The sequence below is a fragment of the Spodoptera frugiperda genome, chromosome 5 (assembly GCF_023101765.2).
Source record: "Spodoptera frugiperda isolate SF20-4 chromosome 5, AGI-APGP_CSIRO_Sfru_2.0, whole genome shotgun sequence".
In the NCBI taxonomy this organism is placed as follows: domain Eukaryota; kingdom Metazoa; phylum Arthropoda; class Insecta; order Lepidoptera; family Noctuidae; genus Spodoptera; species Spodoptera frugiperda.
In genome coordinates this window covers 12,253,291-12,267,219 of record NC_064216.1, presented here as the reverse complement: position 1 = coordinate 12,267,219, position 13,929 = coordinate 12,253,291, and the positions used below count along the sequence as shown (strand labels likewise).

General features: G+C 34.7%; 1 protein-coding gene across 8 annotated transcripts in view; it reads right to left on the bottom strand.

Annotated features, from left to right (window-relative positions):
* The window catches only part of LOC118272229 (NPC intracellular cholesterol transporter 1), a 49,054-nt gene that overhangs the window by 19,676 nt on the left and 15,449 nt on the right, over positions 1 to 13,929 (bottom strand). For 6 of the 8 annotated variants that reach the window (XM_050693827.1, XM_050693826.1, XM_050693823.1 and 3 more), the window contains exons 3-8: positions 6,387 to 6,606; positions 5,955 to 6,034; positions 4,730 to 4,939; positions 3,702 to 3,894; positions 2,145 to 2,219; positions 149 to 346 (exon numbers count right to left, since the gene is read on the bottom strand). In XM_050693827.1, coding sequence (XP_050549784.1) covers positions 149 to 346; positions 2,145 to 2,219; positions 3,702 to 3,894; positions 4,730 to 4,939; positions 5,955 to 6,034; positions 6,387 to 6,606 — 976 coding nt within the window. The remainder of the gene's footprint in view (positions 1 to 148; positions 347 to 2,144; positions 2,220 to 3,701; positions 3,895 to 4,729; positions 4,940 to 5,954; positions 6,035 to 6,386; positions 6,607 to 13,929) is intronic. The other 2 variants (XM_050693829.1, XM_050693828.1) reach the window with 1 other exon arrangement.

Sequence of the window (13,929 nt, the reverse complement as noted above, 5' to 3'; positions counted from 1 at the left end):
ATAAAAATAGATTTTAACTCATTTGTTATTTGATACTCTATAATTGTCTGTAAGTAGAGCGTTTTATAGATTTTCTGCTCTATTGTTACAGTTATAAACTAAAAATCCATGTAATCTTGTTACATTTCATACATCGAAGGGTACTCACCCACAAAGAGTACAAGCCAAGGTCGAGACGCCATGTGGTATCCCCACCACTGGAAGAAGTCCTCCATCTTAGTCTCAGTCTCCGCTCCAAGCTTCTCAAAGAACGACGCCTCTCCTTCCACACCATCAGGTTGGTCAGTAGACCAACCAAGAGTCCTAGGGTTCGTTGCCATCTCCTGATTGTTCTCTGAAGCCACACCTATTTTTACAAAAATAATCCATTAATAAGCATGTTCTTTAGCATAGCAATAAGATATAGCCCGTGACTAACGTCCGTTTAATCATTAATTGTATTTATAACATCATTATAGCAGCAATAAAGTAATCCATTTCGCTTTAAAACTTTATCGACCGCTAGTGAATAGGGCTTTATCTTAATGCAGTAAAACATTGAACAATAAAAAAAGTCCATGCATGAAAAACTGAAATTATCAAATAATTAAAATCTCATTTCTTTTCTGAATGGCAAAACGTCTTTTATTATACGGAAAAGTACACATTTTTTACATGGTGGCTTTCCACCATTTAGTATACGTTATAAAACCCATATAGTACAAAACAAAATAACAAGACAAAAATAATATTTTCAAATTATTGCTTTTAAGTAACCCCTGTTAGTAAAAACCCCATGCATAGACTTTTGTCAAACATTGAAACACTTCACAATCTATTGGAACAAACACACGGTTACCATAACCTACGAATACAAATGATTACAAAGACAAAACGAATCGTGTATAAAAAGGACATTACATAAATACAAATACATAGACGAATAACATAAAAATGTGTGTGTGTAATAAGAAACAAGAAACAAATACAGCATGCAGACTCCCTGATACTAATAAGAATAGGTATAAATATTAATAAAATCTTAAAGTAAAAAAAAGTTTATAAATGACCAGAAAGTAGCTTTGAAATAGTCCTAGTGAAATAAAGAATTTACAATTTTAGATTTCATCGTATCTTTCAGAGGAACAATTCAATTTTCACATAATATCTTTGGCAATAAAAATAGGAAAAAGTCAAAGATAGATTAGTTTACTCCCCTGTAAATATAGTGGAGGAAAAGCGACGCTACTAAGCAATGTATCGAATGTCTCAAGTACATGCAAATGAAATGAGTATCGTTTAATTTTCAACCAGTATGTGTTCGGCAGAACAATTACCGTGCAAGATGGACATTGAAGAAACATGCACAACTTGAGAACACCGATATACATTGTGATCACATTTTTTTTGCAGAGCTAAGTCAAAATAATTAAATTTGATTTGTAAATAGTTATAGCAGTGTAATACTTAAGTTACATGACATAAGGTCGAAAATATAATCAAGGAAAATCTTTAATGGTGAGGCTACATGTTACCAGTGCTATGAGCCAAATGCCATTAATCGCTTGTCTTCAAATAGAGCAGAAAACAAAATTATATGGGATTGGCGTGACTTACCTGTGTTATCCCCATACATTTAGTTTTCTACTCTTTAGATAGACAAGCGTTTAAGTGGCATTTAGCTGAAGATACAGGATAGATACAACTCTCATTACAAAGCATATGTGAGACATGCGTATACAAAGGGCTACTAAACTCCGAAGCGTGGTGCTGTGTACACTAATCCAAGGCTTAAACAATGAATACGCTACTGTGTGTAACAAAACTATATGACATTATTGAAGTATTTAAAACAAAACAATGACATAATAAAATCGTAATAGCATCAGTTATGTTACGTAGTCATTGTTTTTATACCATTCCTTGATGACAAACGATTCACGTAAACGTAATGTTTTATATCAAAGATTTTGTTAACAAATAAGAATATGCATGCGCAAACACTTGCGCAAAATGCGCAAACTTCAGGCAGCAAGCTCTTTATATTGCTTAGATATAACATGTGTTACAGTGCAAGCGTTTGTCATCAATGGTGCAAGCGAGTGCATAGAACAGGTATATGTGGATGTAGGTGTTTGGTGGTACGTGCTAGGTGCGGTACGTACTGGAGCGGTGCGAGTGCAGCGGACTGGTCTCGGGGCCGCCGCGTCGCCGCGCCTCGCCGCTGCGCGCCCACCCGTCTGTCCCAACACCACCCATCGTTACGTCACCACGACCCAACAGACCCGCGCTACCTTACTGACTAACTACTACCAGCACCCTACATATCCATTAAATGGAAACTTTCCTGATCCAGGGCTTATTTCATGTCGTAGGAAAACATTTGCAACTCATTTATTTATTCCTATATTTTGCGTGCACCTGATAAAAACGACCATTGCATTACACATCGATAAGGAAAACTAGGATTGTGTTGTAATTACAATTACATTGAATGCAAACAGCAATATACCTTCATTTATTTTTCTGCAAAATGTTATTTGTAAGAACCAGATAAGTTGGGTATCAATAAAATCAACAGTTTATAGTCGTATCGTCAGTAAGGTAGTCGAGGGCGGTAAATATTCTAGTTGTATCATTCAAAGGTACACAGTTTATACTATAAACGTTTCCACGACCAGTTTTTATTAGTCATGACATCATAAATTTAAGGTTATTGTGTCAAAATATTATTCTTGAAGCAGCCATGGTCAATGTCAGTTTGTTTTTATAAAATACAACGATTCTACGAAATTTTATCTGTGTCAGAGTAAATTGAAACAATAGGGATGTTGACAATTAGTAGAATAGAATACATACACCAATTGTCATTTGAAATTAGGCATTCTCCTATTAAGTTAGAAGATATGAAACATAAACTGATGATGTAAAATTTGTAAGTGTAATTGTATAACAGAACTGTTTTATTTACATTCAATTAGACTATTGAATAGAAGTGTTATTATAACATCACACTTCTTGAATGATATCGACCATGAATCTCTTGAATGATAATAAATTGCTCTAGTCTTAGATTAAAAGGTAAATCTATTTATGTTCATTTTTTACCCAGAACATTTTAACAGCTCACACACACATAAATTCTACGGACATGTCACGTTTTATAATAAGTAGGTTAATTAGTTTGGACTATTAGAAGTATTATTAGTACTACCACAAAGATATAGAACATTCCAGAATAATATCTACAGATAATCACTAAAATAGGTATGTAAGAGTGATATATAATAAAAGAATATACATAAATATATCATAAACAAATAAATAACAGTCGTAAGTATTTGTGAAGTAAAATATTATTGACAATAAATCTTATGTATTGAATGGAGAGGAGGTAAAAGTAGGTGAATACTTGTACTGTGTTGAAACAATGGAAAATTAAATGGTGTGTTTGTATATACCTAACCTACATCTCAATTATAATTAAAATAGTTTCATAAAGTCACTTTAGTACGACGCTAAAAAATACAGATGACATTTAAACGTTTGGAGTTTGAGGTTATACTTTAATTTTTATCTTTTTAAATTAACTTAGCAAAGTTTTTATACTTTTTATGTCATAAACCTTTTTAACTTGCTTTTTTTGCTCCAAACACTTTAAACATCAAAAAAGGTTCTAGAATCAATTTGGTTAGAAGTTAAAATTATTATGTTTTACTCACCGACAGCATTGTCTTGGGGAGTGCAGCAGAATACTCCTGAGAGGAAGAGGGTTGTGAAGATGATGAAGACGATCGCCATGATGACGGCATACCCGTCAGCTCCGAGGATGGTGAAGGGAACCATTGGAGGTGGCGGCGGCGGTGGTGCGGGACATGAGGCGCTGCAGTCCAGGCATGAACAGCCGGGTTGACCCTGTGTATAAATATGGTTATTTAGAGGTGTATAACAAATATGTAAGTGTTAAGTAAAGGCTTATTCTAAATGTAGCGCCAATTATTCATTAATTTAATTATTATGAGTATACAAACGGTTTTAATTAATGTTTGATTCTCATGTAATAAGCAAATCAGTTTCGATCCGAGTTTAATGTGTTTATTTATAATTTCTACACCTTGCTTTGAAGCTTATGCTAAAGTCTCGTGACTTACGAAATAAAATAAAACATTTTCTCACAAAACCTCAACTTCTCACCTACATTTTCCTCTTTTCATTCAAAAATACACAAATTTAATTCATAGATTTTGCCATTGATAAAAATTAGTCATTCACATGAAACGGTTTCGATATTATCAGTGTTTTTAAAGTTATGAATCGCGTTACTAAGCCGATAGGGGAATCAAAGGCCTGTATGCTTTATATCTCTCATCGCACGCGTCAGAAAGTAATCTTAGCTCTGTATAGATAAAGATTATTATTTATTAGTAATACAGTCGTATGAGGGAAAATTCTTACTATCTGCAAACAAACTGAATGATTGCGCAACTTGAATGTTTCATTCTCAGTATTTAGGTATCATTCAATGATTTGTAGGTCTTTTTCATCAATCAGATGATAGGGATTGTGAATGTACTTGAATTTGTGAATGAAAATCTACCTATTTTTTTGTTGAATGAAATCTACTACTGTAGATAGTATTTTGTTTTGCAAAAGAGTTCATTAACCTATCTTAATCAAACACATGCGGGAATAAAATTAACAATAATTTTCCATATTATTATTAAAATAACTAGTAAAACAAGCTACTTACGGGTGCTCCTTCATTACAGGGTCTTGTTACTGGATCGTAGGGCATCAGGCCATGTTCAGGCACTGGATCATTCACATAGTTGATTTGGAAGGGCGCGAAATTCGCCACATCTCCCATAAACTTGAACCACCGCTCCGGCGTACAGTATTCTGCACCGTATTCCCCGCACATAAGGTCCAAAGCCAGTTGGTTGGTTGACGGCGCTTGCACCTGTTTGTAAACACAGAGTTTATGAACAATTTAAGTCTGAAGAACAATAGTGAACTTATCAGATTGAGAAAATATTTACTGAAGTTTTAATAGTCACGTTTTTCTTTTAAATCGTATTTCGTGTTTTTAATGTATTTATGTAAAACAGAATTGGTATTGAGTTTAGATAAACAAACTGGAGTATAAAAAATACTACTTCACGGATCTCCTAATTTCCATGTATGTGGGATGTTGAAAATAGAATTACTCGCAATTTCCTTCGTAAAATACAGAAAGCTACAAACTAACTATTTATGTAATACATATATTGTACTTTAGAAATAGGTACTCTAATTGCCTTTTATAGCGATTCTATAACTGTTAACATAAAGCGAGATATACTTATTTAATACAATAAATACCTAACTTTAAAATGTGGATCACGATAAAAAAATGAATTTATTAATAGAATGGAAATCCCGCGGTTCTGACGAACAATCGACAGCATATCACATTCAATTATTTATAACGATAACATCATACATTTATGCAGAAAGGCGACACATTTCGACTGTTTGTGTCGCACGTGAGACGGTATTTCGTCATTCGTATGCAGGCTTGAGTCATATACACATACTATATGTATGTTATGAACTAACAATCATAAATCTAAATGTATGCAGGTGTCCACACGAAAACAACTGCCATCATCGTTACATGCTAAACTTGAAGATAACATACTTAAAAAATAGTGCCAACTTTTTAAATTAGTGAATTATATCAATCAATGAATCATATAATTATCATTTATTCACGAGTGAATGGTGTGTTCATTAATGTATCAATGATTATAAATGATATTGTAGAGCCTATGATTAAATTAACGTTAAATGATAAGGGATATAGTACCTAGAAACTATTTTCTTTTAGCTATAAATACTTGCATAAAATTGCAACATAATTATTAACAGGTTATGAAATGCTATTAAAAGTAGTAGGTAATAAAGTATTGATATCAAATTAAATGAAATTTTACCTGTAGGCAGGACTCAAACGTGGTGTTCATATATTTAGCACTAAGGTCGTAGGTAATTGTGGTGATCCTCTGGTGTGTTGCTGAAAACAAATATATTTACTCTTTAGTACCAAATCAATTAATTACATTTGTGTGTCTGATGCAAAGGGTAGAACAAGATAACTTTATGCCAACGGCCTTATAGAAAACCGAAAACAACGCTTTCCTTGTGTGATTGAGGTTACCGGAGACCCGATTACACCCTTCCCAATCCCCGATTCCCAATGACCCTTAAATTCCTAAACTCCAAAAGGATGGCAATGCACTTCCTCTGGTATTTCAAGTGTCCATGAGCGGTGGCGATTGCATCAGGTGATCCGTCTGTTCGTTTACCGGTCTATTCCATAAAAAGAGATATTTTGTGATATTTAGAAGACATTTTTATCGTCTTACCATTGAACGGAACAACTTCGGAGGGATACAAGAAGTCGCTCTGATTCGGTGAACAAGTCATCCCACAGATGTGTTGTACAAAGTTCTCGAAACAAGACGGACATCTTTGCAGGAGATTCTCAGCTGGCATGATCTTTGAGGCTAGGTTGTCCATCTGCTCGTCACTGCAGCAGGAGACACCGCCGGCTGCGATGGACGGGCAGTATTTCTGCATGATCGTCTGCAAGCAAAGAAAAAAATAACATAAGAATATTTTACTTATTACGGAAATGTTGCTTATTGGCTCGGGTTTATCCTAAACGATCTTACATAGAGAGGGGAAGTAACATCTTCTAATTACACGAATGCCCCAAAAAGAAGTATATTGTAAACTTGTATCTTAGTAACCTCAACTGCAGTCACTAAATCCACAGCCACACATGGGAGGACTTTGTTCAGCAGTGGACATCTTCCAGCTTACGTCGAAGATGATGATCACGTATTAGTATTTGATTGTAAGTATAGTATATCTACATAACTAATAAGCTAATAATTAAAGTATTTTTTTAGTATTTTGTTTCGATTATCCGCACACTACTCATTTACTATTACTACTATAAACAACTGTCAACAGAATAAAGGATAACATAGCAAAATATTCAGCTTAATCATGGTCAACCCTTTGACAGGAAATTCCGTTGGATAGAAGCAGTGCCCACTTGTGTTAGTGTACTGAATAACATGTAATTTTAGTAAAACGTAGAAAAATATTTGAAAATGTCAAGTAACATAAATAACACAGTACATTCGTGAGTGTTATCGTATCGCTCACAAAGGAAGGCGGGTGTCGAACTCTAAACCCGTGCCACTAACTGGTTGGGCGGAGTCTTTAAAGGTCACTCGACTCACCGACTCACCCCTAGGTCTCACTGTTTAACCAAAAAAATACACAATGAAAACTAGTGTAAAGTTTTCATTTCATTAAGAGTATTGTTAGGTAAGCTGACTTTAATCCTACATCGCATTAGGACGAACACATCAGGATAAACAGGGACCCTTTAAAATGTCCTCCACATTTCAACCCTGTATAATGTCACTGCAGTTCAGTGAGCCATTTGGAAGGTCAATGTGTTTTAAATCAAATATCCGGATTGACTCCATTTCGGATGAATGTTCTTCAATAATTCCATCGTCAAGGCATAATTGACAGGCACGTGCCACTCAGTTCCGACATACACCATTAATAATAGAATATGCTTGGGGAGGTAATGAACCAATGAGCATAAAACAAAAGGGACCCGCGTCATGCATACGTACGTTGAATCGATTCTCTGGCTGTTATCAACCCATACGTGATCAAAGAACATTCATTGTTTGCTGCTACTTCAATCTAAACATATAACTCCACTAATTAACCGTGACTTTAAGGTTATCGCAAGTCTGGTCTGGAAGCTTTCAACATCTCATGAATCATTTGATTGTCAAGAATAAAGTTTCAAAGAAATTCGCAGACTGAGCCATGATAACATGGCCTACATTTATTTTAATTACGGTAATCTAGATAGTTTTTATCGTGTGATATTAAATTGTGATTTGATTTTAATTACGTTTGAGTGTAAAACTTCTATCAATATTTTGTAGGAAAAGTTAAATTGACACACGACATGAATTCAGTTTAGTAGGCACGATCGATATTATTTCCGCTCGGACCTCAATTACCATTTAGAACGGTCTTTACCTCCGGCAGGTAATAGAAAAACAACAAACCTAGTGTGATCAACGTGAAAGACAAATATTACGTAACTGAAGTTGTGAGCATGCGCCACTTCCATTCAAACTGGTATGTTGTCGTATGACTATTGTTGACCAAAACAATTGTACATAGGATAGATAGCATTACATCGAACTTCTATTCCTAAAAGGATTTAGGTGAGGGGTGTACATTTCGATTAATGAAATTATCATTATAATGATCAGCGTAATTTTAAACTAGCTGGACCAAATGTGCACGGACTTCTGATGTAGTGGTTTCAACATTTGATTCGTGTGTAGTTGTGTACATTGCATAAAATACATAATATGCCACACCGTCACGAGGCAGCCGTGACGTAACTGTTTGGGACTATTCGCAAGCTAGCTCTGTTAATTAAAACTCGGTTTCCACGGCTTTATACTCGTTGCCAACAAGTAATCCCCTTCGTTTCATCCATATTTTCACTGCGATGTGAAATTCAATGCAAAAAGGATCCAATTTGTGATTTTGTGAAAAGAGCGAAATAACTCGTAACTATATTATTTTGTTGCGGTTTTAATTATGCACACGTTGTATGTCATCAGCTTTTAATAGCAGCTCAGTGGTAATTTGTATACAAATACTCTACAACATTGATTTTCCCTGTTTACATTTTTACCTAATAAAGGCAAGTTAACACAGATATTGAGTAATTACTACAATTTTGAAACCTTTCCTTTGTAATGATTTTTGGACAACGGGAATGAAAAAAAACTTAGAAAAAAGTATAAAAAGAGAAGAGATTCTTTCACACGTTTTAACTTGGCAAGATCAATATAATTTCCACTCGAGGTAACAAAGCCGTTCGTACAATTATTTCCAATTGACTGCAACTTTTTATTGTATTTTTATAGCGAAGAACTTTCTCATTGTTTTTACTGACAAAATATGGCTGAGGTCGTCGACCCGAATTTAATATGTTATGATCGGTACACATGCGTCCCAAATGGAACATACAAACGGAAAACATAATGTGATATTCGGTGGAACTTCGAAAAGCTTCTATTGTTCGCAGGACTCAATGACATTTTACCCCACGATAGTGTGGCCCTATCATTACTCTGATATTACTAAATAAGTAATAATATACGCTTCTACCGTACGTAATGTATTTTCGTCAGTAACGTTATTAGAACATTCTAGAGCTCTCTATTGATTTCTTTCAAATTATATAGACAAAGTCAGAGTCGAATATATTCAAGGAAATATTAATGAGCATTTGCTGATAAGTGCTTATCAAACGTTGATAGATTATAAATTAAGTAGACAGTCCCGACGATAGAGCATTATATTTAATTTTATGAACTTTATATGAACATGAATAACAAGGATTTCGTTTTAGTAATGATTTTATCAGAAGACTTTGAATGTGATCATGCACAGGTGTTTTCTTCGTCAGATTTGAATTTTACGAATCAAAAATGCATTATTATAATATAAAAATAATCAATATTTAGTCTGGTCGAAACGTACAAAGTCCCTAATAGTTTACGAATAATATTTACAGTAGTATCGAACGGCCAATAGCCTATAGGTCGACTACCCTCGCCCACAGCTACCACATTAACCTATTTTTCATATTTGGTGCTTCCAACTCTGTGTATCTTTTGTGTAATTATGTAAACGAAATTATACAATTTGCATCCTTATCAGGCATATTCTGCAAATGACAAAATTATTGATAAAAATGTAATTTATCGAATTAGTGACGCGAGCCTAAGTTGCTGCGGAAATTCGGAATTCGTTGATGAACTAAATATAACCTGCGTTAATTTAGTGTAATTAATTCAAACAACCTGTTTAGCCAATAGAATAAGCTAGAACAGTGTCATCAGTGTTTTAAAACATCATAATCTCATTAGCTCACTATGATTTGGAGCGGACTAGCGCGGTCATTGAGTAATCCGTGTCGGACGGACGCGAGGCGAACCACGCCTGATAACAAAATGTAAATAAAACTTCTACCTATCGTGTAGATACTTGGAGTTTTATTGTGGTATGTAAGTTATTTGGTCCCGATCAAATAAAACTGTTAAGCACGAGGTCTATCGATTTTTGAGTGAATAAAGAGTCAAGATTTGTCATCTACAGCCATGAGATGCATAGTGCAAATGACAAATTTTTCATACAAATGTCAAATTATGTTGGAACAATAACACGTTTAATTTTATTCCCACGACGAAGAACAAATACTTTTATAGATACATAGCTACTACTACTGTGGTAGATGAAGATCCAAGGACGTAAGGACGTAACTACCTATGATACAACCCGTTACGTAACGATGTAATCCGTCAGGGGTAACTAACTTGTTAGACATCCATTAAGCTGCTGAACCAACAACCCTTGGTCCAAGTCAATATTGCCACATCCCTCTCATTACAGCTCCTTACATAACTAAGCTGGTAATGTCAACATTTGACGACAGTTGGTTTCGTCACGACTACTCCGACTACGGCCCCTGGCTCGGGCTGAACAGCATACGTGATTATTATTATTTCGCGATCCACGTGTAACATTAATGTTAGTTAAAGCACAAGTAATTTGTTACAAACATAATATTTTTGTAATGTTTTTTACCTTAAGACCTAATTGCTAATAACAGGATATTTTCCTACTTGTTTTAATTAACTATGTGCCTACAGCCTAAGTTATACAACATCGCTTTAACAACCTCCTCATAAACAAAAAGATTCTAACATTCCAACCTTGTGGCATTCCTAATTGCTCGTATTTACATACAAATTCGTCTAACAAGTTTTTATTACGCGTGCTCTCGGCAAGTTTTCCGGAAAATACTTCGTTATAACTGATTTTCTTGGATTTAACTAGGAAAACGTTCATGAACTCATTGCAGAGCCTTGGTACAGTGGTACAGCCTTCACCTAGAAGTTTCTTGGTAAATCCTGTATTAAAAACATTTCCCATGATCTTGAGCTACATAACCACTTAAAATTCAAGTGTTTTCCCGATAAACGGAACAATAAATTAATAATATCACGCGGTGCCGCGTTCGTGTCCTTATCAAAACCGTTTATCGCGAAGGTTGCTGAATCAAAAGCTGGCCAGGGAAGTAACTTTTGATACTATCGAATATAATCTTTAGACGATAAGTAAATCATTAACGATTTCATGCACGTGTGTGACTTGTAAATAATTAGCTATCTAGCCCGCGAACAAAATATGGTGTGAATAGAAATTCTTGATAAACACCTGCGACAGTAATCTTATCGGCATTACAACAGCTGTGTTATGAATGGCTATAAAATAATGTTTATTATAATTATTTTAATGACATATTCGTGTTAAACTTTTCTTTATTACCTACGCGGCTAATACCTGTCTATAATATCGGATTACTGCATGATTCGTGTGAATCACACAAATATCAAATGCTTTATCAATATTAAATTACATTAAAAGGGGAAAAATAACGTAAAACTATATATTTTGTTGTTATGGTACAAATGCAACACGTAATCAGACGGGTTCGGGTCTGGCAAACAGTCAGATCTTGATAAAAAATCTAAAAATGCCAATTAAAAACACTGTGAGTAATAATAATAGTCGTATTATGTTCACAACATCCAAGATGGGTTTTAAAATAAAAATATATAAAAATAGACTCGCAAATATTACTGTCACAGTCTACGTTTGCAGCTATATACCCATTATAGATTGACTCTACAAGTTACTATCAAACAATATACATCACTATTCTCATCCACAAGTAGTGTTTTCTAACAAGCATTATTAGTCAGGCAATAGAAACGAAAGACGGGCGCCCTGTGGTTAGCTAACTTCATGCGGTATGCGCAGAATGCCAGCGCATGCGATTAGCCAATTATGTATTTAGCTTAAGGCTGACTATATTTTTAATAACAACAAATGTTACTCAGGATAAGGAATGGAGCATGCCATTTCAAAACATTTTGCTTTTCCTTCCTCTTTATATTAAAACATACTCTTGCTTATACTGTAGTTGTTAAGGTAATGTCTATTGTTTTGACAAATATACCACCACAAGTAATGCCCAAAGCCCTAATTAAGTTAACATAATTTGTGAAATTTTAAACATTTTAAACTTGTAACGAAGGTGAAAATACAAGGCCGTATCGACCAAGGCCCGGCGCTATTTCAACCTAACCTAGACATCACACGCAGTTCGTACCTACTTGTGGCTAGAAATACTAGTTTTCAGATTCAGTCTAGGTACGTAATAAGCAGTCGTAATGTAAATCATAATCCGTCTTAGTGTTATGAACGATAAGCAATCTATCTGGGAAGCTTAAAGACGTATCAGTCGTGTCCTGAATAGAAAATATATTATCAATATGTCTGTTAGTTACAGTTCCTTTGTTACCTTTTACATAATCAGGACAAGACCGGTAATGTGTCTACCCAGCGCCCGCCTACGCGTCACCTACCCCAGGATCTCGCTACAGAATATCGACCGGCTCCTATTTAGGCTGGTCTCTGAATTCATAGAATTTCTTTCTTCAATGACTAATATACTTTCTGAGATAGAAAAGGAAGCCATATTACCGTTATCACGTACAAGCATCGGGTAATTGTTTATTGTTGCTGGTTACGTCATGAATTGGTTATTCATTGCTCACTCAGTCCCTTAGGAGCTGCGTTCCTCGGTAGTGATTGCTGTATAGGCTCTCCATTACCGTTCATGCATAATAAATATTGTTTATTTCCATTTTGTTATATAGACTGTATTTATTTGCACAGTATTTCAAGTCGTCTACCTAATAAACTTTCACTGTCGTGTACAAAAGTGTCGCAAAGTGTCGCAGACGAGTTTACCTTTCTTGTTCCAAGCGAACGATACTCGGAGTCGCGTGTTATTCGCCAGCATGTATTAAAACATATCTAATCTATAGATGTCAAGTACACCGTTTCGAGTGTGCTTTAATTTTCTTTGTTTTTGGCTAAGGTAGATGACCCAGCAAGGTTAAAAAGCTGACGATTAAAATTTATAAAAATGCTAATTGGTATTAAACATTCATAACATTAATAAAATCAAAACAGAAATTTAATATATTTCCTGATGTTATTTCGTCATCTATTATTGGCAGTCATTAAATACACCTACTAAACAGATTTTTTGCTTGTTCCGGAATAGACATGATGATGATGTTGAAAAGGAAACGCCATTTATAAAACAATCAATTCAAAAACACAGATTTACTTATAATAATGTTTGTATAAACGGGAAATGACAGAAAATATTATTATGATGAAGATTATGTGGATATTGGACGCACACGCCATTAAACTTAATCACAAGTAATTTAACGATATCGCGTAACTGATCGCATAATGTACTAAAAAACCTTTGAGCTTGCTTTGTACTGTATCGAAATCCAAAACCATAAAACGTCATGTAGTAGCAATAAAGATACGTAACATATTATTATTATCGTTACGTGGGCAATGGTTGCATTATTGCTAACACTAAATAAAATACTATAAACACAATCTCTGACCACATTTTTAGCAAGACCTTTTGAAAAACTTGAAGTAGCAAGTAAAAAAAAATGAAACCATAAAAAAACCTGCAAAGAAGAATTCCTTGAGAACACAGGAAAAGCTATTCAACATGTTTCTAAACTGCCTTGCGGAATTAGCCGTCAACTATTTACGAACCGAGATGGAATGTGTTAAATACGGATGTAAAAGATAGACCAACCGACTGTAGGTAATGATAGACGCTACCTGATTGTTTCGATAAACAACTACAGCCAAAAACGCAACTTGGAC